The sequence below is a fragment of the Argiope bruennichi genome, chromosome 8, assembly GCF_947563725.1.
Source record: "Argiope bruennichi chromosome 8, qqArgBrue1.1, whole genome shotgun sequence".
Taxonomy (NCBI): domain Eukaryota; kingdom Metazoa; phylum Arthropoda; class Arachnida; order Araneae; family Araneidae; genus Argiope; species Argiope bruennichi.
Window position 1 is genome coordinate 8389767 of NC_079158.1, and position 22138 is coordinate 8411904.

The 22138-nt window shown below is 31.4% G+C and overlaps 2 protein-coding genes across 3 annotated transcripts in view; both read left to right on the forward strand.

Moving 5' to 3' along the window:
* The window catches only part of LOC129980925 (BAG domain-containing protein Samui-like), an 80843-nt gene that overhangs the window by 38190 nt on the left and 20515 nt on the right, over window positions 1-22138 (forward strand). Inside the window, exon 1 of one of the 2 annotated variants that reach the window (XM_056091415.1) lies at window positions 3088-3305. The exons of the other annotated variant lie outside the window; for it this stretch is intronic. Within the exon in view, the coding sequence (XP_055947390.1) occupies window positions 3252-3305 (54 nt within the window). The 5' untranslated portion in view covers window positions 3088-3251. Of the gene's footprint in view, window positions 1-3087; window positions 3306-22138 lie in introns of those variants that run through there. 2 annotated transcript variants of the gene reach the window in all.
* The window catches only part of LOC129980926 (T-cell activation inhibitor, mitochondrial-like), a 181393-nt gene that overhangs the window by 38048 nt on the left and 121207 nt on the right, over window positions 1-22138 (forward strand). The gene's annotated exons all lie outside the window — the stretch shown is intronic.

Below are 22138 nucleotides of genomic sequence, written 5' to 3' on the forward strand. Positions count from 1 at the left end.
TTTAAAAAATATTAAAAGGGTATATTGTCATTTAGAATGCACTTGCATGCAATATTTTGGAACTCTAACACATTAAGAGCTGACTTTCAAAAATCTATGATTACTAGCAAGTGAAGTGATGTAAAACAGCTGTGTCATTTCTAGCAGAATGCTTCTAGTCCAGTGACCCTTTTAGAGCCATGTCATCTCATTCCGAACGCAAATGAACACCTCTCTGAACGGATTTTTATTTTATTCTTCAATACTTTCTCAAATTTGATGAGCATCGATTTAAATCTCTCAATTTGAGTAAAATTGTAAGGTTTAATAAAGGGAACACAAGACATTGTCTTGAAAGAAAATATTAGCAGTTTCTCCACAGGTGGTCTTCAAAATAGAAAAAATGTGTTTAGCAACATCAAGTTCAAATATGTCTCTGACCATCTACTGATGGCGCATGCGCAAGTGTTGCTAAGAACCAGTGCTTCAGAATCTTGCTAGACACTGCACAAATAAATATTTCCTGGGAACATACCGGGAGGGCAAGACGACCGACTAAATGGTTTTACGAAATATCCATTTCCTCTGTTGAATGCTTCTATTGTTCTTTAGACTCTGAAAAAAGAATGTTCAGACTATATCTTTGTACTAAATGCCCCGCCGCTTTAGTATGTTTTTTTTTCCTTGACCGACTTTGCAGTTTTTGAAGGGAAAAGGTAAAGAATTTTCTCTTTATTTTTATTTTTTTTTAAGACAGGATCAAACGTTTCTAGTGTTCGAATTATTTGAGAACCTGAAAATCCCCTTCTTCCCCGTACAGCGAGTAAACTAACAACATTTAGAAGTAAAATTTTGATGGACAAAACAGCACTGGCAGGAGGCCAGCAGGTTTATATAGAATATTTCACAAAAAAAAAAAAAAAAAAAAAAAAACTGTCTTCATATATCTTACAGAAAAAGGATATATTTTTCGTCATGTGTTTGGTAAGGAAAACCTGTTGGTCGGAACTCAAGAATCTCAATTCTTTTTCCACTTGTGTGCTCCTCGTTTGGAATTCTTGCCAATAACATTGCTAGCTGAATTCCTTCAGGTGGCACTGCAAATGAAACATTTTCATGCGTCTTCATGCTTGTGAAGATGGAAAGCGAAGATCACTTGCTTCCTCATCCATCAGGATCGCTCAAAATTATTACTTAATCAATTCATTTCCATTAGACTCCGATGGAGCAGGCGAACAGCGATATTTGTCGATGAAAGTGGATTTTGACGATCGCATATAAAAGACTGAAAGTGAAAAGTTCGTTCAAAATTGTTTAAACATACTTTTTTTTAGAATAACATAAAAATAGGACATTTTTCTTTTCAAGCGCATGCGCTGGATAGTAGGTCGTGCGACGTGCATGATGTAAGAAGCCCTCAAAGTGAGATGTAAACAGATTTAAAGGGCACCTACATCTTGAGTTGAGGTGCTCATTAAGATTTTTAGATTTTTAATTAAAAATAAAACGAGTTTTAATATTTTCTGCAATAATTTCGAAATATTGTTAGAACCATTCACCGACCATTTAAAAAAAATCAAAAATTATTTTTTCATCCACTTTATTCTTTTTCTATCTTTAATAGAGATAGAATATCTTGATAGTATCTATCTTTAAAAAAATTCTGCATTTTTTACGACAATACTTTTCATTGTTTTGGTTACTGCGCCTGTGATATTTTGTGCGTGTGTTCACATCATGTTTTTAATCCTTTGCACTCGAATGTCTTCTCTCAATCACCATTCAAGACGGGGCATCATTTTGACATTTTTTTTCCCTTTTAATTGTTAAAAATGCTGACAGAATGTTAAAAAGATGTAGATTCATTCTTCACGGAAACTCAACTTAAAACAGTTACATGTATTTATTCTTTGCTGTAATAAACAGGTCCATATATTAAAAGAATACCGGCATCGAATTATCTTTCCGAATGTAAAAGCAAAAAATTAAGAGTAAATAATAATAAAAAAAAAAAACAAATTAATTAAACCTAAAACATGATCATGTTACGATATTTCCTAAATGTCCATGATTCAAATTATGGTCATCACAATAAAAATGCTGAAAATAATGCGAAAATTCCTGAACATTCCATCTTACTCAAAGATAACATCGATTCTTAGAATTCGAATAAGTGAAAGGTCTTCCTGAAGCACATATTCACCATTTACTTTGTTTGTTGCGATGGAAGTTTACATTATGTGAATCCTCTACCCCGATAGCTAGAGATTAATTGATCTTTTAAAATGTTAAAGCGTTTTTTATATTGTTTTTAAGGTAGCTTAATATTATAACTTATATATATAAATATATATATATATATATATATAAGGATTATTTAAAGAAATTTTTTCAAATTAAAGCGTTTGTTAGGTTTCAGAATATTATCAGAACTTTTTGAAGCATCATCTCAGATTTTTTTTTTTTTTTTTTTCTTCTTCTTTTATTATGCTTCAAAATTCAGTCTAAATTTAATTTAAACGTCTTTATCTCTTATAGTATTTTTCTTTCTTTCTTTTTTTTTTCTCTCGTTTAATACCATTATTGGATTTTTTTTCTACAAATCATTCAAATGGCGATTGAAATCTTTATGTATCTCCTCATTCGTTGTTCCATTTACTATTGTATTTAATCGTTTTCGAGAATGAATATTTACAAGGGTTTGATTTATTTAGCTGATGAAAAAGAATTTTAAGAGTGAACTTTAGTTTTAGATGGAGCGTGCTGAAATTCACTTTCCAGAAGTTGATCCTGAATGAAATGCCATGAAATGTTTTTTTAATAATATTTTTTATTTGTACAAATACTAAATTAGAATTTATAACCATATTTGAATTCGGAAGGTTTCAATAATGGAGCACTGTCGAAAAAAGCCGAAGTTCGTAAAAAGACGAATTCTAAAGAAGCCACGAAGTTCACGTGCCCGCCGTGGAGGAAAGCAAACCTGTCCACCTTCCACGCGATGGGGGTAGACCTCGGCGGAAGAAACTTTGCTTACTTAATATGGAGCGGAAGAACGCGTTCGACGCAAAACTCAGAGGCCACATGACATCTTCCTAAGCCTCCTATTGGTTCGCTACTTCAAGCACTGCGTTGTGCGAGCTATTCACACCCTGTAGCGGGATTGTTGTCACACACCTGTGGATGCAGTAACAAGCGATTTGTGACAGATGCGCTGGAAATTTTTGTTTGCTTCATCTCCCTGCCGCGGATTTGAGTAACTCGCGATAAGGATGTTTTACGAAACTACGCACACTGTGAGACCTGGATGGCATAGATCTTATAAGGTAAGTTGGACCCATTCATCCGCACTTGTACGTCTTTTGAAGACAGGAGTATACTTTGTAGATGCACCTCTGATCAAGATTTTACTGCAATTAAGTAATAATGATTTAGATGATTTCCTGAAATATTATAAAGACGCAAATATAATTTTTACATCATTTTAAAATTCAAAAACAAAAAAACATCTATTTAGTGATATAGTTTGAAATTGTCAATTTCTGTCTTTTTTTTTTTTTTTTTAAGAGATTTAAAAATGTATGTATGATTTGCTTCAACGCTTTCCCTCAGTGTGATTTGTTTGGTCTGTTCAACAAATCTTTCAAATTATATGTATCTTCTATTAAAATTATCATTATATGTCATCATATTTTTAATCAGGAACTTCTCTTTGCTTCTAAAAGCTAGTCGAGTATATTTTATTTAATATGATTGGCCAACCAGCTGATCGTCCAACTTCGCTAGAATTCGATAAATGCGAACTTATGTAAAGATGAATTCAACAGCCTGCGAATTATTATTTTACATCGCCAATACTGCATGTGTATATAAATTGTCAGAAGGTAGAAGAAAATGTAATTTATTTTCGTTAAATCAATGAAATAAAATACTAGTTATTCAACATTTATAAATAAATTTAAATGCTAGTTATTTTGTCGGTATTAGTTAATTATAAATATTAACAACCGAAACTTTCTGTTTTAAAAACTATAAAAACTTACAAGACAGTTTTGTATTAAATCATTTATTTTACGAATCATTTATTCGAGATGAATAGATAAAAATGGGGAATATGATTTATTCCGGTGCATCAAATAAAAGAATACGTTTTGGCCGACCAGAAAACACATTTTCCGATAGCGCTTTTTTATAGATGCAGGAGATCTGATATTAGATAAGAGTTCAAAGATGCAAGAGATTTAATGCTAGACATTTCGATGGTTTAAAAAATCACCTAAAAACGAAACGGATTGTTTTCCTGAAGTAATGTGAGAACCGAAACTCGGCCTTCTAGCGTCATGGTCGCAGTTTTGTGATGATTATTATAAAATGGCTTTCATTAAATCTAAGAAGTGAAAGGATTCGTAACAGGTCTATTATTTTTTGTAACTCAGGTGTTCAATTTTTTAAGTAAATTAATAAATATTGGTATGCCTATTTTATTATTTTTTCCCCTGATATAGGATTTTCCCAAAAATCAAATAAAGAATTTATATTTGCTTCTAATCTCATTCAAGAAAATTAGTAACAATATTCCATTTTTCAAAAAAGTTTCATTATGCTTTTAACATATTTCTAATGAATCAAAACTATTTTACAAGTGAATAAAAATAATACGAAGAACATTTTTTTTTTCTTGCAATACTTGTTTCAAATAAGAAAGCGGCATATTTTATTTATTGTAAAATAACTAAAATTATTTACAGTTCTGGACTTTCTGTGCCTAGCAAGCCAAAAATAAAACGGTATTTACTGTCGGCAATTCCCATTAGCCCAACTGAATGATAATATTAATTATATGATTAATATATATTAATATTAATGGTATATTCATTTCTAATTGTATATTTATATGTATAAAACGTATCTGTAAGATTCCGTTCGTATTTGCATATTTTTATGGCATTGCATCAAAACTTTATAATAACAATGTACGAAAATAATTGTAATTGAAACATTTATTTTACTCAAATGCAGTTTAATAGTCCAACTTATACATTTCAAAAGTTGTTGCCAGCATTTCTACAGGCTGAATGGAATTCCTCATTTTGGTTTTTTTGTGCTGATGTCTTTTAACCACCCATGTAGTCTACCAAAGGAAGTCTTCGATATTCTGAAGTAATTGAAGAATTTCAATGCCAATTTCTTTCGCCTCAAATCTTCAAATAACGTATTAAAAGCTCCTAACTCATCCCTTTTTTCATTAATTGAATAAATCCAACTAAGTCGATTTTTCCCTTTTCCTCTTCATTCGACTGCAAAATAAGAATTAACATAGATTGTGCACTCTATTCATTTCAAATGACACTTAAGCCTTAAATAGTTTAAATAATACGGTTAAAGTAAATTTGTTTGTTGATAAAATTACGCCAATTCTTACGACGGCGACTGAAATTTTATCGCCGTGTGTGTAAACCTTCGATTTCTGTGAACGGAAACGGTAAAATATTCGCAGCAGGAAAAAATGTAACCAGCCTGACACCGGCGTTTCATTTCTGTGGAGAAATACTATAACTCAGAAGTTAATATCACATTGTAGACGAAGTTGAGTGAGCAGAAAATTATTTTTATAGCGTAGATTACAATATGAACATCGATAGAATTCAGGTCTCCTTTGTCAACTAAAATTAGTGAACTAAATGTTTTCTTTTGACAGCTGCCACTAAAATAATAATTATTAAAAAAAAATATTCTTTTCCCACGTGTCAGAGGATGACGGTAATAGTAAACTTATAGTTCCAATTTTCAAAAATCTGCGATTGACTATTCTTTAAAATTTATAAAGCTTTTCTAATGATGAATCTAAAGTAACAAATATTAAATTTTGATTTTTTTTTCGAGAAGTTCATTCAAAAATTGTTTCATTAAAAAAACAAGATTTTTATTTTTATTTTCATGATTTTGGGTGTTTTGTTTCAATTCATCGGCAGATGTATTCTTTTAACATTAAGGGGCTCCATCTCCCGGTCCTCTTAGGTTTACTATACAAATCTTGTTCGCTTTGTTTGGAACAATGATGACGCGGCGTCCTAACGCAGTTTTTATGAAGTGTGTGGGGGGGGGGGGAGTTGTGCTTAATTCATTCGTTTGTATTCATTGCTTAATTCAAATCATAATTTTATTAAATTTATTGGCCTTGGAAAAGATCTTTTCAAGTATTTGCAAGCATTTAGATAATAAATGAAATAACACTAAAAATTACGAAAGTGCAGAATGCAGAAGATAAATGCTTTAACAGTGTCTTGAAAACAAATTAGCTAGATTTAAGAATGAAGAACTTGTTATGCCACGTCCAAGCATAATTATAAATAAAATTGTGAATTAACACATTTATTAATAGAAATGAATTTTAAGTATTTCAAATTGTTTGATCTGCTAACACTAATTTTACATCAATTATTAAAAACTAAATAATCTAATTTCTAAATTAAAAATTTTCTGGTAACAGAAAGAATGTGTGTGCGTGTGCGTGTGTGTAATGATATTTTAAAATATAATTTCAATTCTAATTAATTTCCAAAGTTTTATCTTAATTTAGCGAATATTAACTTCATTCTAAAATGTTCTCTTTTTTCCTGATACAATTCCACCTTTTTTATTTAATTAATTCAACACGAGTACTAAAATTGCTGAAGTCGACAAGTTCCCACACTCCGAGTAAAGGGATAAAAAACTGTCAAGCCAAGCGAATTCGTTTTAAAAGATACCTAAATTCCCTCTACCTAAATCGACACGTGTAAAGAAATCCCTATCAGAATCTCACTGTATATAACGACCGAGAAAATTATTTTCTATTCTTTTAGCTTTTCCTCTTTCACGCTCTTCTGCTCTTGTATCGCTGGTGAACGGACACCTGTTCGTTCGCACTTCTTTACATAAATTATGCTTCCCGGAATAGAATAAAAGCGTTTAAAATTCGAAGGTGTCTTCTCTCTCTTCGGCCTCTGCTTAAACACTGCGTGTGTGTGTTATAATAACTGTCATTAATCCTTTCATTATCACCATTGAACTTACTGATGAATTAATTAATGCTAGCATGCTTATATATCTATGAATAATTTCCTATGTTTATAAATAAGCATCAGTTATTTATATTTATTGTATTATATATAATTGTTGATAAATAAAAATATATAATTTGAAAATGCATAAAAATCAAAATTTAATTTACTTTCCCTCCGTTTTTATGAAATATTTCCCTTATTTCATAAAAATGAGTCGATATAATGTTCATAAAATGTGAATCGCTGAAGAAGAGTATTAATAAGATCCGTTCAATCCACTTTGATGATATCAAGTAAAGATACGTGAACAATAATGATAGAGCATTCTGAGTAGTGCCGAAATGAATTGGCAATGCTTCTGCAGTTATTTAAACTAAAACGCGCATACCTTTATTTCGTTCATTTTATCTAGATCTTCGTATGGAGGATTTTTCAATTCTTTCATTTGCCCTCATTTTTATTTGCCCGTTGAATTCGTCTTCCTTCATTTTTTCGATATTTAACTTTAAGGCTGAGATTCAAGTTCTGAGTAAAAACAGTAATCAACCGAAATGAGGACCACGTTTGTCATTAGCAGATCTTTCCCACAGTGGCTCTCTACGAGAACAGCTCAGTCCATTATAACCGCAGGTGGGGAAAGTGGAGAGGGAATAATGTGGGGTTAATATCAATAATATAACATTTTATGTAAAACATTATATCATAGAATCATTAAAACTTGAAAATAAGATAAAAATAGCTTTAAAAAATACAGTTTTAATTAAGCTTGCATATTTTTTATTTAAAAAGTGAAAAATCCTCCTGTCTGATACACACAGATTTATGAGTGATATCCAATATTATGTATTTCATAAAATACAAGTAATACTGTGATATACTATGTCTAGTTTGTGTTATAAATTGTTAAACTCACATTTTCCCTTAAACATTAAAGGTAACTTGATATAATCAATAAATTTTAGTCAAACTAATTTGTCAAAACTTACGGAATGAAATAACAGAATTCAGTTGTATATACTATTTTTATATAAATTCCTTCTCTCATACCATTTAACTGCAAAATAAACAACATATACCGCATTCATTTGCCGAGGAGGGGAATGGATGAGGATGATCCTCCTCCAGAAGTAATGACTGGATAGGGGAATTTTGGGTCTTTATTTAATAGCACAAGCTCCGGTTATGTATTGTTTTATCTTAATTTCTTTCGCTTTCCCTCTTCATATACAAAAATAATTCAAAGGCCATATATATTTTTATACTTCATTGACTCTATACATCTCCTTTAAATTTACCTTAGCTGAAATAAACTTTATTCCAATGCAAAATGAGTATGTGTGTAATAGAAATTTTGAAAATCCGAATCTCATATCTTGAAAATTCTTAATTGATTCTGTGCATAAAATATTGCTCTTCCCCCTTATACTCCACAGATATATTAATTTTCACCTTTCCCAAACCTTATTATTTTCTTTCAGCTTTTTTTTTATTTATTTATTGCCTTTTAAGTGTAACAAAATCTTTTATAAAACTGTCCAATAGCAGGTTTAATCCCGTCTCCCCCCCCCCCTCAAATCAATTAAAAATGGTTCGCAAGCTTATACCATTTGAAACAACTGTATATTTCAATCCTCCGCCTGTACTAAGGGATCTTTCAACGCTCGCAATCTCCACTTTCCCCACCTGTGGTAATAATGGACACAGTTGTTCTCGTCGAGATCCATTGTGGGGAAGAGCCGCTAGTACGTTTGCCTACGTTTTGTGGGAGAAATCACGTGATCACGTTTGCAGTGTTGCCAAATCCTGTAGCTGAATAACTCGTTTCTTGGCAAGCGAAATATTTACGTAGATGAATAAAAGTCATTTGAGATTATATATGTATGTGTATATGTACGTATGCTTCACATTTCTCCTAAATGACTGGGTCGATTTCAATTAAATAACGCATACTTATGCTTTGAACCCTTTCAGGGCCGTGGGCAGTATGCCTCCTACCAAAATTATCAGTTTGTGTATGAAATTATGTAGACTGGCCCAAGTTCTTACAAATTTTGCAATTAGACAAAAACTTAGATGTTTAAGTTCCTTATCTTGCATACAATGGTGTATCTTGATTTGTTACTTAATTACTAATTAACAATATTAATTAATCAAATTAAATTTATTTAATAAGATAAATGAATCACTTTACTTAAGTCAATTTTAATCCTAAAACTATTTTAATATACCATGACTAGAAAAAAAATGGCCTTTTAAAGGGTTAAGACATGAAAAGGAATACTTTAAACTTTTTAAAGTGCAAAAGTTAACTGAATATCAATTGATTAAAATTAACTGAAATGATGAAATTTTTTTCTACAGTAACTTAATAGCAAATAATCTGGCAAAAATACCTTAAACTTAAAAATTTTACCATTTCCCTGGTATTAATTCTGTTTTTGCACAATATTTCCTTCAGTTTTTATTATATTTTAAAAAGCTTGAATGCATTAGAATTAATCTTTTTTTAAATTACCCTACCACTACTTTTTAATTTCTATTGTATTTTGATACATATCTTAACAAATCTTTATTTACTTTAAAGTAGTGCTTTAAAAAATGAACAAAATCAGATATAACTCAATCGCTCAAGCGGAGGCAAGAAAAGAAAAGCCCTAGAGAGCGAAGGAAATAGATATACTCTATGAGAAGTCAATACATATTTTGCCTTTTTAGAGGTATGAGACGCGGGAGGATAGAACCTGGGACCTTTTTGGTTAGCAGTCCAGTAACGATCCGTTTTTACCAAAACAGCTGTCCGGGTAGAAGCGCTGTTACTCGCTTATATGCTATTCACCACACATTCATTCCACAGGAACTTTGACGGATATTATTTCGTAAAAATTAAAAACTGCCCTAAAATTAAGAAACAATTTTAAAGATTTACTTTTTACGCAATTTTCCTTTCAAATTTTATAAATTTTATAGAAATATTTAATGCATATGATTTTTAGATAATGAAATTTGTAGACATCCTTTTGCTGGTCAGCATTAAGATTTTGAATTACTCTATCACAATTTTTTTTAAATTTCCTTTTTATTTTATGCATATTTTTGACATTTTCAAAAGCATGGAAGCAGTGACTTAAAGCAAAGGCAAGAAACATATTACTTATGTGAACAAATTAAACTACAGCAACAGCTTCAGGCTATGAGAAATAACCAAAATGTTGTATATTTTCTTTAGTATTTCCGGTAAAAATGATTCCAAAAAATATATTTTCATAATCTTAAAATTCAAAATTTTACCTTTTCAATGATTTCATTTCCGTGAAATGTTTTCCAATTGATCAACAAATTTTTAGTATAGAAGATCTGAATGAAGGAAATTTATGTCTATCACATCACATCTTTTAGGGAATGAATGTTCTCTTACCTCTAAATTCTAAATTTGTAATTATTGTAAATTGAATTTATTCCACTGCAACGCTGCTGTTGGAACATACCATACGATCATCAAAATAAAATAAAATATTATTACCAAAGACAAAATTCCTGAAGATAAAAGTATTACCATATTTTATAGTAAGATATTTTTTAAGTTAAAAAAATTTCACATGAAAAGGTTTCAATCCCGGGCAGTGCTTCGTATTCGTCTAATTTAAAATAAATGTCGAGGCTTATTTTTGTAGCTTGTTACTTGATTTTAATTGGCTTAATTAAATTTATAAGGAATTCTAAGATGTATTCAATATCGCAAATTAAAACGAAATTGCGATGTTGAATACAATCGAAGAAATTGTTCGTTCATCTTTCTTTCTTTATTTTTTTTTTTTTTTTTTGGCTAGAATAATGTTTTTTAATTACTCCACCAATTATAATACTTCTCTGAACATTTTTTTCAACTAAAAAATATAAATATGCATTGAATTTAAATAAAAGTATCATAATAGATAATCTAACCGACTACGGATTTATCTCAATGCATCCAGCTTGTTCCCTCCCCTCATTTCATTTCTAAATCTGTGTTTCTCGATTCTTCTCGAATCGTTTTCCTTCATTTGTCTGCCGATGCAATGTCTTTGTTCCCGCCGCTGAATATGGATGTTTCCTACTTTATCGTTGGAATTATTATTATTAACTTTTTCGTTGAAATTAGTATTATTATTGTACTTTTGATGATAATCTTGAATATTCGGCTTATTTTTCCATGTTGAATAGGCTCGGTATAAGACATGCTTTTAAGAAGATGTTTATATTTTGTTTTACTTATATTTATTATTTAACTTCAGAATTAAGCAATGCTTACAAATTTTTTATCCATTTTTAAAAGCTGCTGCTTTTTCCTGTAATTATATGTATAAAAATATAAATAGAAAATTAAAAGTATGCATAACACGATGCACAGAACTCTATGAGTCTTCTAAAATAATACGAGCTATGTATCCATCAAAATTTAATGATGAAAAATATACTGCTGAGAAACCACTAATATATATATAATTTTAATGGCTTCCTTGTATATATATCTGCACAAAATATTTAATTCAAATTTTTAGCAATCATTAATCCTGTCATAACAATCAGTTGCCAAAGGTGATGAAATATTTAAAAAAAAGCAAAGCATTTCATATGGATGTATGGTTTGATTTTGCCTCCATTTACCGAATAAATGGCTCCTGTGGCATGTTGTTTTTCGCACCTTTCCCTATTAGTCTTAAAAAATGACTCAAACGCATTAAGAGATTGATTTGAGGGTGTCCCACTTATATTGGCAGCTTATGTATCTTCTAGAGCTGATTTGTGACCTTTGTAATTTCATAGTACAGCAAAGACGAACGATGTCGTTTTTTAGACTTTGTTGGGTTCCTTTTTAATCTGACACAGCTAAACTACAAAGACCTGAGCACTTCAGTATGTTTCGCGCACAAAGTCATTAACGACACAACATGTCGGAGGAGTGGTAAGCGGCATACGGTATTCTGATAGCAGATGGGTGTTGCACATATGCCTCTGGTTCTCTACGACATTTGGAAAAACTGCAGGACAAATGTTTCACTAGCTACGTTTAAGGTTCAGCGAGAAGTACTTGTGGATTTTCCGATTAAGTGGGCGCCTACACTGAGCTTTAGATAAGAGAATGCGATGACCAAACTGGAGATTCTCGTGCCACACATTAAGATGGACACCACCTTATCCAGCTTAAATTTAATTCAGCGTGTTACCTCCTGAAAAATATCAAAGGGATTTTAAATTTAAATTTTCTGAAAAATTTAAGCAAATATTAATCTATATTACAGTGCTCTCGATTCTGATCCATTATTTTTGAATTCTCTCATTTTTATATTTCTTTTCATTTTTAATTAGACTCTTTTGCATTAAAAGAACATACGCAGACGACATTATTCTCAAAAATAACTGAAAGAGGTCTTAAAATGCTGATAATTTTTTTTATTGTTTCAAAACTCGCATTATATGCTAAAAACCGGAAAATAATGGTGTGGTTTTATCTGCTTTAAACATACTGAGATGTTAGAACAATGTCCGTCAACTCATAACGCACACGACTTCATCTCTTATTGAAAACGACCTGATTCATTTTTGCGAATGAGTTCATAAGGAAAAGGGGGACGGCGATTTCGCACGGTCGATGGTCAGCGCCCTATTTTTTTTCCACTGACGCTCAACCCTTTCTCATTCTCTTGGTTACAAAATTCGCTGATAAAAGAATGCCGCGAAATTTATATTAGAAAAGCGAAAACAGTTTGTTATTTTATCGAACAAGAATTTTTTTAAAGTCATCTGGAACGACTTTTACCAAATTTTATTAATCATTTTGCAACTGTTCGGGGTAAGACTCGGAAAAAATGGATTCATTTTAAAACCTTTCAGGGTCCTTTTTTAACTTCTCATTTACTAGGCAATGCATTCATCTACAAATTCCATCTTAAGCCTGCACATTTTACAAATATCTCATTGAAAAAAAAAAAATTACACTTCTATCTATTTGCCTTTGTATACAGTGTTCAAAAAATAAAATTTAGAGTTCTGAATTAGAGTAAAATTTAGATTTCTTAGAACCAAAATTATAGATTTCTATGAACTTTTGGGTGAAATACGTCGTAAAGAAATCTCTCCGCTATGTTGATGTTATATTTCAAATAGAGATTCAGTATAGAGATTTATCCCTAGAATCATGTACATGTTTTTGGAATCAAAACTTCTTATTCATTGGTATGTGAATATAATTCAAAATCATAAGGAGATGTATGAATTTTAATGCGTGCGCTTCTTATCGAATGAGAAGATTATAAAAGAGAAAAAACTGCTCAGCAGATCACTTGCGATTTTCGCATTGCTCAATTGATTTAATAAAGGTCTTTTATAAAACCTAATGATTATCCACCCTAGCAGCCTTTAAGCGAATAATGGCAACTCCCAGAGCAATTTTCTTTCCATTGATCCGAATTTATTCCAATTAAGCAGTTTGTCTAACCGTCATGTTAAGTATACAAAAAATATAAGATCGGACTTCAAGAAGCGGAATAAATAAAAATAAAATAAAATTCTCCTGTTTTCGCATCCATGTTTGATTTAGCATTGCTTTTGAATGGAAATGAAAAAGTTTCAGAAAGAGTCATGAAATAATTTTTGAACATCCTTTAATTTTTTTAACAATTTAAATTTGTTATGACGTTTAGTAAAAGTGATTACTTTACATAATTGAGCAACATTTTCTATGTTTTTCCATATATATATCTAACATATTCTCACGCACGCACACACCCACGCGCGCGCACACGCAAAAAAAATCCATTTGAAGCCATTTCTTCTTAAGGTTGTGTAATATCGGCTTTCCACAAATCGCTTTCAGATTCAGTTCTGAATCATCGGCAGTAAAACAAGTTGCTGATCTGGAATGCAAAACAAGGCCATTTGCTCCATTTTCGATCAAGCGGCGAATGAAAGAGAATTAGCAGTGGAATGGATGGCGCTGATTTTAAAATACCGCATTTTGAGCTCGACTGTAAAGAGAGGACTGGATCAAATGCGGCGCCATTGATCCACTATTAAAGTGATAGCGAATCAATTTGTGAAGTGGAGAGGGGGGGGGATGGCATTGCAGGCCGAATTTTTGAAAGTTCAATGCGATTAATTAAAATTTGATAGATATTTAACGCAGCAAATAAACAGTGAATAAAATTATATATGATTTTTGATAAAAATTATTGACAGTACATAATTTTTTGATTGGAAATTTGAACATTTTATTCTTTTTCAAAAATATTTTTGAGTCCACCGCTTTTTTGGAGGGGGATGCTTAAATATTTCTTCAGTTGACTGCCGGAGAATCTGTTGTTATGATTTGAAATGCGATTGTTCAGAAATGCAAAATATTGTATATACGAAACGTCTTATGCAGTTGCTATGCAAAAATTGTAATCGTGCGTAGAATTTTCTATTTAATCAATTAAAATCGTAAAGTCCCACTAGATTTACTTTATTGCTACAAAGCATGGGATGCACCATTGCTTATATATTTTAAGCATCCTCTCCAAACAGAAACAATATGAGTCCTGAGGGAATCAAAGTAATATATATATTGGCCAGCTGAATGGACAAGGCAGATTCCTTATCACCTAAAAAAAGTTAATGTTTTGAATCCTCCTTTAATCCTTTGATAAAAAAAATGAAATACGTGGAGCATATTGAAGCAACCATTGATCATAATTTTGCTGCTGTCGTACAAGTCAGCATTTCTTACGAAATAAATGACGTTAAGGCAACAAATATTAAAAATTTAAAATAGACTTGCTTCAAAGTTTAAAATATATTATTGAAAGCAGTAACTAATTTATCGTCTGTATAACATATTTGAAGAAATTATTTATCATTTGAAATTATTTTTCTTTCAATTAAATATGGAAAATAGCATTTTATGCAATATATTAAAAAATTATATATTATTATTTAATTTGTGTTTTTTTTCAAAGAGAAGTAGTGTTGCCGGCTTTTCTTAAAATTGTAAGTCAGATTTTATTTGATGCGCTTTTTAATATTTCAACTGTGAATTAGAATGTTGCATAGTGCAAAGGCATTGGAGTAAAAGGGCATGCCACTACATGTTTATTTAAACATACTGTAATGATTGTGTGTGTTTTTTTAATACAGTAGACTCTCTTTAATGCACAAGACATACAATTAGAGAACTACCTGATTTACTGAATCTCTGGATTAGCGAGGTTCATTAAAAATATGCATTTAAATAACAAAAATCCTTTTTATTTACCAAAATATATAAAATTATGAAAATGAATATAATTCAAAATCTAATCAGCAACCCATTTTATGCCTTGACAATGCAGCTTGCATCCGTTTAACAAATTATTTGCCCACTATGAAAATAACAAATCACTCAAATAAAAGAAACACATTATAGCATTCTACAATTAAATAATAGTCCATATCCAACAATATAATAACAAAATAGCTAAACATTTGTTTTTGAATAACAAATCTTTCCTAGAATATTTATCCATATTTAAAGTCTGTTATCAGAGAAAGAAAAACCTGCCAGGTTTCAAGTCTAATTTTCCCGATTTCAAGTGTCTAATCCTAATGGTTCAAGAGATTTTCGCTTTTACTTTTAATGTCACGAAAAAAATCGATTTTAGGAAATAATTTGTCTTTTTTCAAAAGATGAAGTTGGGAGAAAAAAAAACAGGATTCGAATAAATAATGTTACATCTTCGGGCATCAATAACTATATTATTATTCAGTGATGGATTATACGGTTTGTCAGGAGTTTTCGATGAACTGGAAATAGTTCTTGACCAGTATTCATTAAAAGAGCATCTGATCCCAGATAATTCTTTATTCCGAAACTTTAATAGCAACAGAAGTTGTTAGAAAAAAAAATATCATAGTCTGCTCAAAAGGAGAAAAGTGAGGAAATCTTTATTATTGAACGACGGTACTTTACAGCACCTTGAAGATCAAATGGATGTCTTCATATTATGACTTTTCCTTTCAGACGGTAGTCAAAGGAACGAAAAGAGCACAACTCTGATAGCAAGCTGCATATATTAGCTAAAAGAAGAAATTAAAAATCTTTCATTATTAATTAAAAATAGTTTCTTTCATCTTTCCTGGGTTTATTATACACCAAAACTTATCTGAGGAGTCAAAAAATAAAATTTAAAACATGAAGGTAAAATAATTTGATAAATAATGAGTCTCAAAAATGAGGCGAATTTTGTAGGAAGACGAACAAATAGCTTTTTATTGAAAAACAAATAAAAGATTAAATGTTGTTTTTTTTTTTTTTTTCATATGCAAAACATGATATCTTAAAAAGCTTAGAATATGTTGATTGAAGTTTTGAATACATATTACCTGAAGCATTATAAGGGCAACAAACTAGAAATATATTTCCAAAATTAAGTTTTTAATTTTAAAGCTGCCTAATGTAGTTTTCAACTAAGAATTTTGTGAGATTTTGAACGCAGAAGTACTCGATCAGCATCACTTTTCTGCCAATCTAAATATTTCTTGTATCCTATTTCATTGCCTTCATCACCACTGTATAGAAAAATAATTTGAATATATGAAATAGGGGAGCATTTTGCCTTTCTTCCCCCACAACCTTTTTTTTTTTTTTTCCCTTCACCTAAATTGTCCTATCTTATTGAATATCAAAATTTCCTCTTTTTATTTTATTCAATTTTTGAAACTCATTGAAGTGAAATTACATCGGCATATGCTTCGAAGGGCTTTTTCAAAAATGTGTCCTTGAACGTAGACATCAACTAACCTCCGTTTCTTATAGAAAGTGAAATCCGTCAGTGCAACCTTCACAAAGCACATCGCTGGCTGTTTTCGGAGCAGCCGAAGTGACGTGGAAACCCGTTTTCTTCTGGAAATTCCTTCCTCTTTCTTGATGGCTCGAGGCTTTTTCTTTGACACAGAAAACTTAACTGAACTCCGATTTTTGGAACTTTCTTCACTACAGAGAGTGAAATGATTTTTTTTTTTTTTAATCTCCCAGATTCAGAAAATCCATTCTTAGAATTATACTACTTGTCTGTGTTAAAGAAAAATAGATAAAATTTTGTGCAGATTTCCAAATGTTAGACAAAATCCGTTTGCTGTCCATATGTTTGTAAACACAAAAATTAAGAAATACAAAAACCTGATGAGACAAAATTGGATTATGGTTATAATTGGGGATTTTGGATAATATCAATCCGTCAATCTATGCTAAATTCGATGACTTAAAAACGCAACAATTTAAATTTAATTTGTGGTTTTTATGGCTAAAATTACGTGTTCGATTCTTGACATTCAAACTGTGTATATGATTTACATAGGATATTTACACAACTTGTCTTACAGAGGATATTTACATATTTTTCAAATGATGTCAGTGCCATTTAATTTATGTTTTATGTTTAAAAAGTGAAGACTTGTTTTTTTAACTATTCGGTCTGGTATGGGTCTGGTTCACTATAGTAACAAATTATTTTCTTTTTAAGCCGTTACAAAAAAAAAAAAAAAAAAAAAAAATCTTGTAATTTTTTTTGAATGTATAAGTAATGACGATGGTTTATCGTTTTCTAATTAATATTGTTGCTTACTTTGCATTAAAAAAATCTACTGCTAGAAAATTTTATATTGTTTCTCAATTATAAAATAGGAATATTTCTTTTCGAAAAAAACAATCTTTTGATCCTCACCCACGTTTGCATACGATATTCTGATGGAAGAAAAAAAAAAATGAAAACTAGCCAACAATATTTCTTATTTCAAATTGTTGCCAATTATTCTTAATTCAAAACTTGATTTCTTTAAATTGTTTGTCAAGATGTGTGTAAGCACCCTCTGTACTTCATTACAGCATGTACGAATGAATTCATTTCGTGTTAGGAACCAGCCGAACTGTGCTGCCCTCTATTTCTTTTGCATTTGTACCCAATCTTTTTAAATCTCTATCCTAGATAGGGGGAGAAATGACAAAGTTTATTACCTTCTGGGATCGATCACACAACAGTCAGCTACGGATATGAGTTGCTTATAATAGGATTAAAGATTCTATATCAACCTGATATTTTGTATTAGGTACACAAAAGTATCAGATATCTGGTATCGGACACCGATGAGTAATATAATGCATTTGGTCTGCTTCATTTTCAGTTGAAAAATCAAAATTTAAATCAAATTTTCTTTGGTAACGCTATCTCCAATCTTTATGTTTAAACATTAGTTAATATCAAATGGTAGAATTATTATTAATTAAATAAATCAAACGCAGATTAAAATTAAACTGTGAGCATAAAGAGAATATACAGAATATTACGACTTATACGATACTTAATCAATTTATATTTTTAAATCTAAATATATGCCGAAATATATGAAAACAAAAGGAAGACAAAAGCTGTGTGAAAGTTCTTGCTTTATAATAATACTTTAAAGAACAAACAAAGTTCAAAATTACGAGCAATAATAAGCGAAATAACAGTTGTTGAAGTTAATATCTTTGAATAAGCATGAGGTCTGAATGGTTGTTTTCAGATGTAGACACCAAGAAAATTCGTGACAACAAATTTGACGTAAACGTCGGTCCCTTCAACGTTCAACTGTAAACTTCAGACCGTTTACAGTTATAGAATAGTAAGTACCTCTGATGCAGTTCAATCCCTATTTTTGTTTCCAAAAGAAGAGGTAAATCAAATCGCACAGTTTAAGCAACAGTGAGGGAAGATTAGGTTAAGATGCCCATAGTCTGACCACGAAAAAAGTATGTAAAATACTGAATGATCAATGTCACTAAAGATGTTGCATTCATGACAAAATATTCACTATGGTGGTTAAAACGATTCAAAAGATCTGGAGTTATTATCCTTTTGCTGATTAGTCTGGCAATTTTTCCACCGACTTTTGGACTAGGCAGAGGCAACGTTTGGAATGTTTACTAAAGAGATGAAGTAATTGCTGATACGATAATTATCAATTGTGATCTGATGAGTGGATTAATACTTTCAGGAGAGATCCATTCTATGTAAGGTGTATTTTCTGTAACTTTCTAGATTATATTGGATTAGTTAGTTACCTACAGGAAAAGAATACTTTGGTTTAGTTTGTTCGTGAGCGAACTTTGGAGTTAATAAGTTGCATGATTTTTGGTGATGAGATGGAAATGTTTTTCAAAGATTAAGTGCAGAGTAACTGTTTATAAGAATCGGGCAATCTTTTGCAGGAACGATGAGGACATCCAGTGCTTCAACAATGGTTAAACTTTCAACAGCAAAAATGTAGTTGGATGGGTGGTTTGAAGTCTAAAGTTTTCAATAGAAGAAAAATTAGAGATTGATGAGTATTGGAGTATTTTAGATGCATTATAAGATTAGAATTAAATTAAAAGTGTTTTGTTTGTTCAGTATCAAAACCATATAGGGCATATAAATTGCTAATATTAAATCCTATACTCTTGATACTAGGGGTAGACTACTAAAATTTCCAAAATCAAATTTTCTTCCATATTGTTGGAGATTATACAGCTACACATGCTTCCAGGAATGCCTATAAGAAGACCACCACTTTATTTATTTTGACTGTGTGCATACGGAAAAATATGCTGTTAAAAGAGGTTAAAGTCCCTGTCACGATTTAAAATGTTTGCTGAGAAATCCAAAAATGGGGAAGCAAAAAATGGAGGGATTGTAACCAAGCTTTTTCTCCCTTAATACCCCTGCAGTTTCTCTCAGAAAGGTAGTAAAAAACGATTTAAAATAAATAAAGAAAAGAAGCAGAGTTTCCTTCTAAATAAAGACAATATAGAAAGGGATTGAAAAACTGGAAATTTGTCAATAAAAATTCTCCGTTTGGAAAGACAAACAGCAAAAAGAAAGTGAAGTAAATAAAAGGATCCACAAGAAAAATGAAGGCAAGTTAGAAGTATCACCTGTATCCCATTGCATAGGAATAACTGTACGTTGAAGCACAATTTGCTAGGATTTTTTTTCCTTCTACCTGGAGATTTGTTTAATTTTCCTTGATTAAACCTGTTGACAGTTTTTTGAAAGATTTTAATTAACATCGTTATTTACTGCCTTACAGTTGTTCTATAATATTTTTTTGGAATTGCTTTTAGGTAGGTATGTGTGTGTGTGTGTGTGTGTGTGTGTGTGTGTGTGTGTGTGTGTGTGTGTGTGTGTGTGTGTGTGTGTGTGTGTGTGTGTGTGTGTGTGTGTGTGTGTGTGTGTGTGTGTGTGTGTGTGTGTGTGTGTGTGTGTGTTTTCCTTCTACATCTGCCGTACTGGTATTTAACTGCATCGGAATAACTTCATTTTTGCAGATTGTTGGTAGAGACATCTGGCCCCTTCAGTTGCTAAATAGCTTCGGCATTTGAATTCTAGTATTTGTCTTTCTGTGATATGTTGTGGGTAAAATTTTGACGTTGCTTGGTGAAGACCCTGATTATTGGCTCACTTTTTGAGATCATGACATCGACCTTCGTGTATTTCTCTACATAAGTGACACATTTGCTTTTCGCATATTCTAATTAGATGTATGAAGCAGTCATTTCTGTCAATAAAGATTTAGTGGGAATATCCGTCTGTAAAATGTTATCAAATAACTTCGGTAAAAATAGGAATACCAAGAATTTTGTCTCAAGATATGGGTGGAACAACCGAGGTCCAATATCATGAAGATAATTTTTTCTTCTCTGGTGAATTTCAGATTCGAAATGTTATTGTGGCGATTGATATATTGCTTAATATAGCTTTGGATAAAAAGTGAGTTTGCATGAGGAATTTTGGATGCAACATCTCTTGTACACAATTATGTGAACCGTTTTATATTGCCTCTGACCTGCCAGAATGAAAAATTCGTTAGTTAATTTCTTACTTTAAAAAAAATGTCATTTGAATAAGGATGCATTTTGCAGTTGCAGAAATTTGCGTTATTTATTAAACATTTTCCGAAGTTACGGAAGATAAACTTACCTCTTCTTTGAAAAGAATAAGGAAGAAAGACTTAGAAATATATTCTTAGAGAAAATGTTTTTTTTTTTGTTGTTGTTGTTGTTGTTGTTTGTTTACGATCATTTCATAGAAGCAACCAAGAAATGAAATCGTTTTTAATATCATCCGTTAATAGATAGATTTTAATATAGACAGATGGGTGAGGGATCGGTTATACTCCCCACCGAACACTCCCTTTTTCATTATTATATTTTTGTATAGTTATTATTCTGAGTACTGTGTGTAACTTTAACAATTTTTCTTCTTAATAAATATTTTCACATATATTCATTCAAACGATAGGGAATCTTAGAAATTCCAAGTTCGGGGATATTCTTTGGCGAAAAGAAAAGTATCAATTTGTTGCAGCAAAAACAGTAACACAATATGGCGCATTTAGAGTAATTAAGAAAACCAATTGCGCATTAGGGATGTCTGCTTTGTCTGATTGAGTCTAAAATTTAACACAAATTTCAGGATAATATACCTGCGGATACTTTCAGGATAAGATACATTGCTGCGTTTTTCAATTATCGTGTCTAGATGCACGCAAATAAATAAATGAACAAGCAGCCATTCCTTTGACGAATTCTATCCGATATATGTCTACCATCCGAATGATAAAACTCTGCTGATTAAAACCGAACGAATTATAGCTACAGTACAACCGATACAATTGGAAACGTAACTCATCTGACCAAACAAACGTTTTCCCAATCATTGTGAGTCCAATGACGGTGTTGGCGAACCCGGGCAAGGCGCAAAGCCACTGAGTCAACAATGGTACATGAGATGGTGTGCGGCTATGAAAGCCCATACCAATTAGAATACGTTGCATAGTGTCTGCGCTGACAGTGTTGATGGGCCTGTATTCAAATCCGCAGGAATTTGAGGTAGTGTTGAACGTCTGTCTCGTATAACGATTCTTTTCAGCCGTCGATGATCTCGTTTTATGAATGTCTTTTTCTGGCCCCACCGCTATCCGAGATTTTAAGTTTTAAGGGAAACCTGATATTCGCGGCACACCCTTAAAATGGTCGTGAGCGAAAATCCAAATTTCATGGCTATTTCGGAAATACTGTGCCTCATCCCTCGTGCGTCGACGAT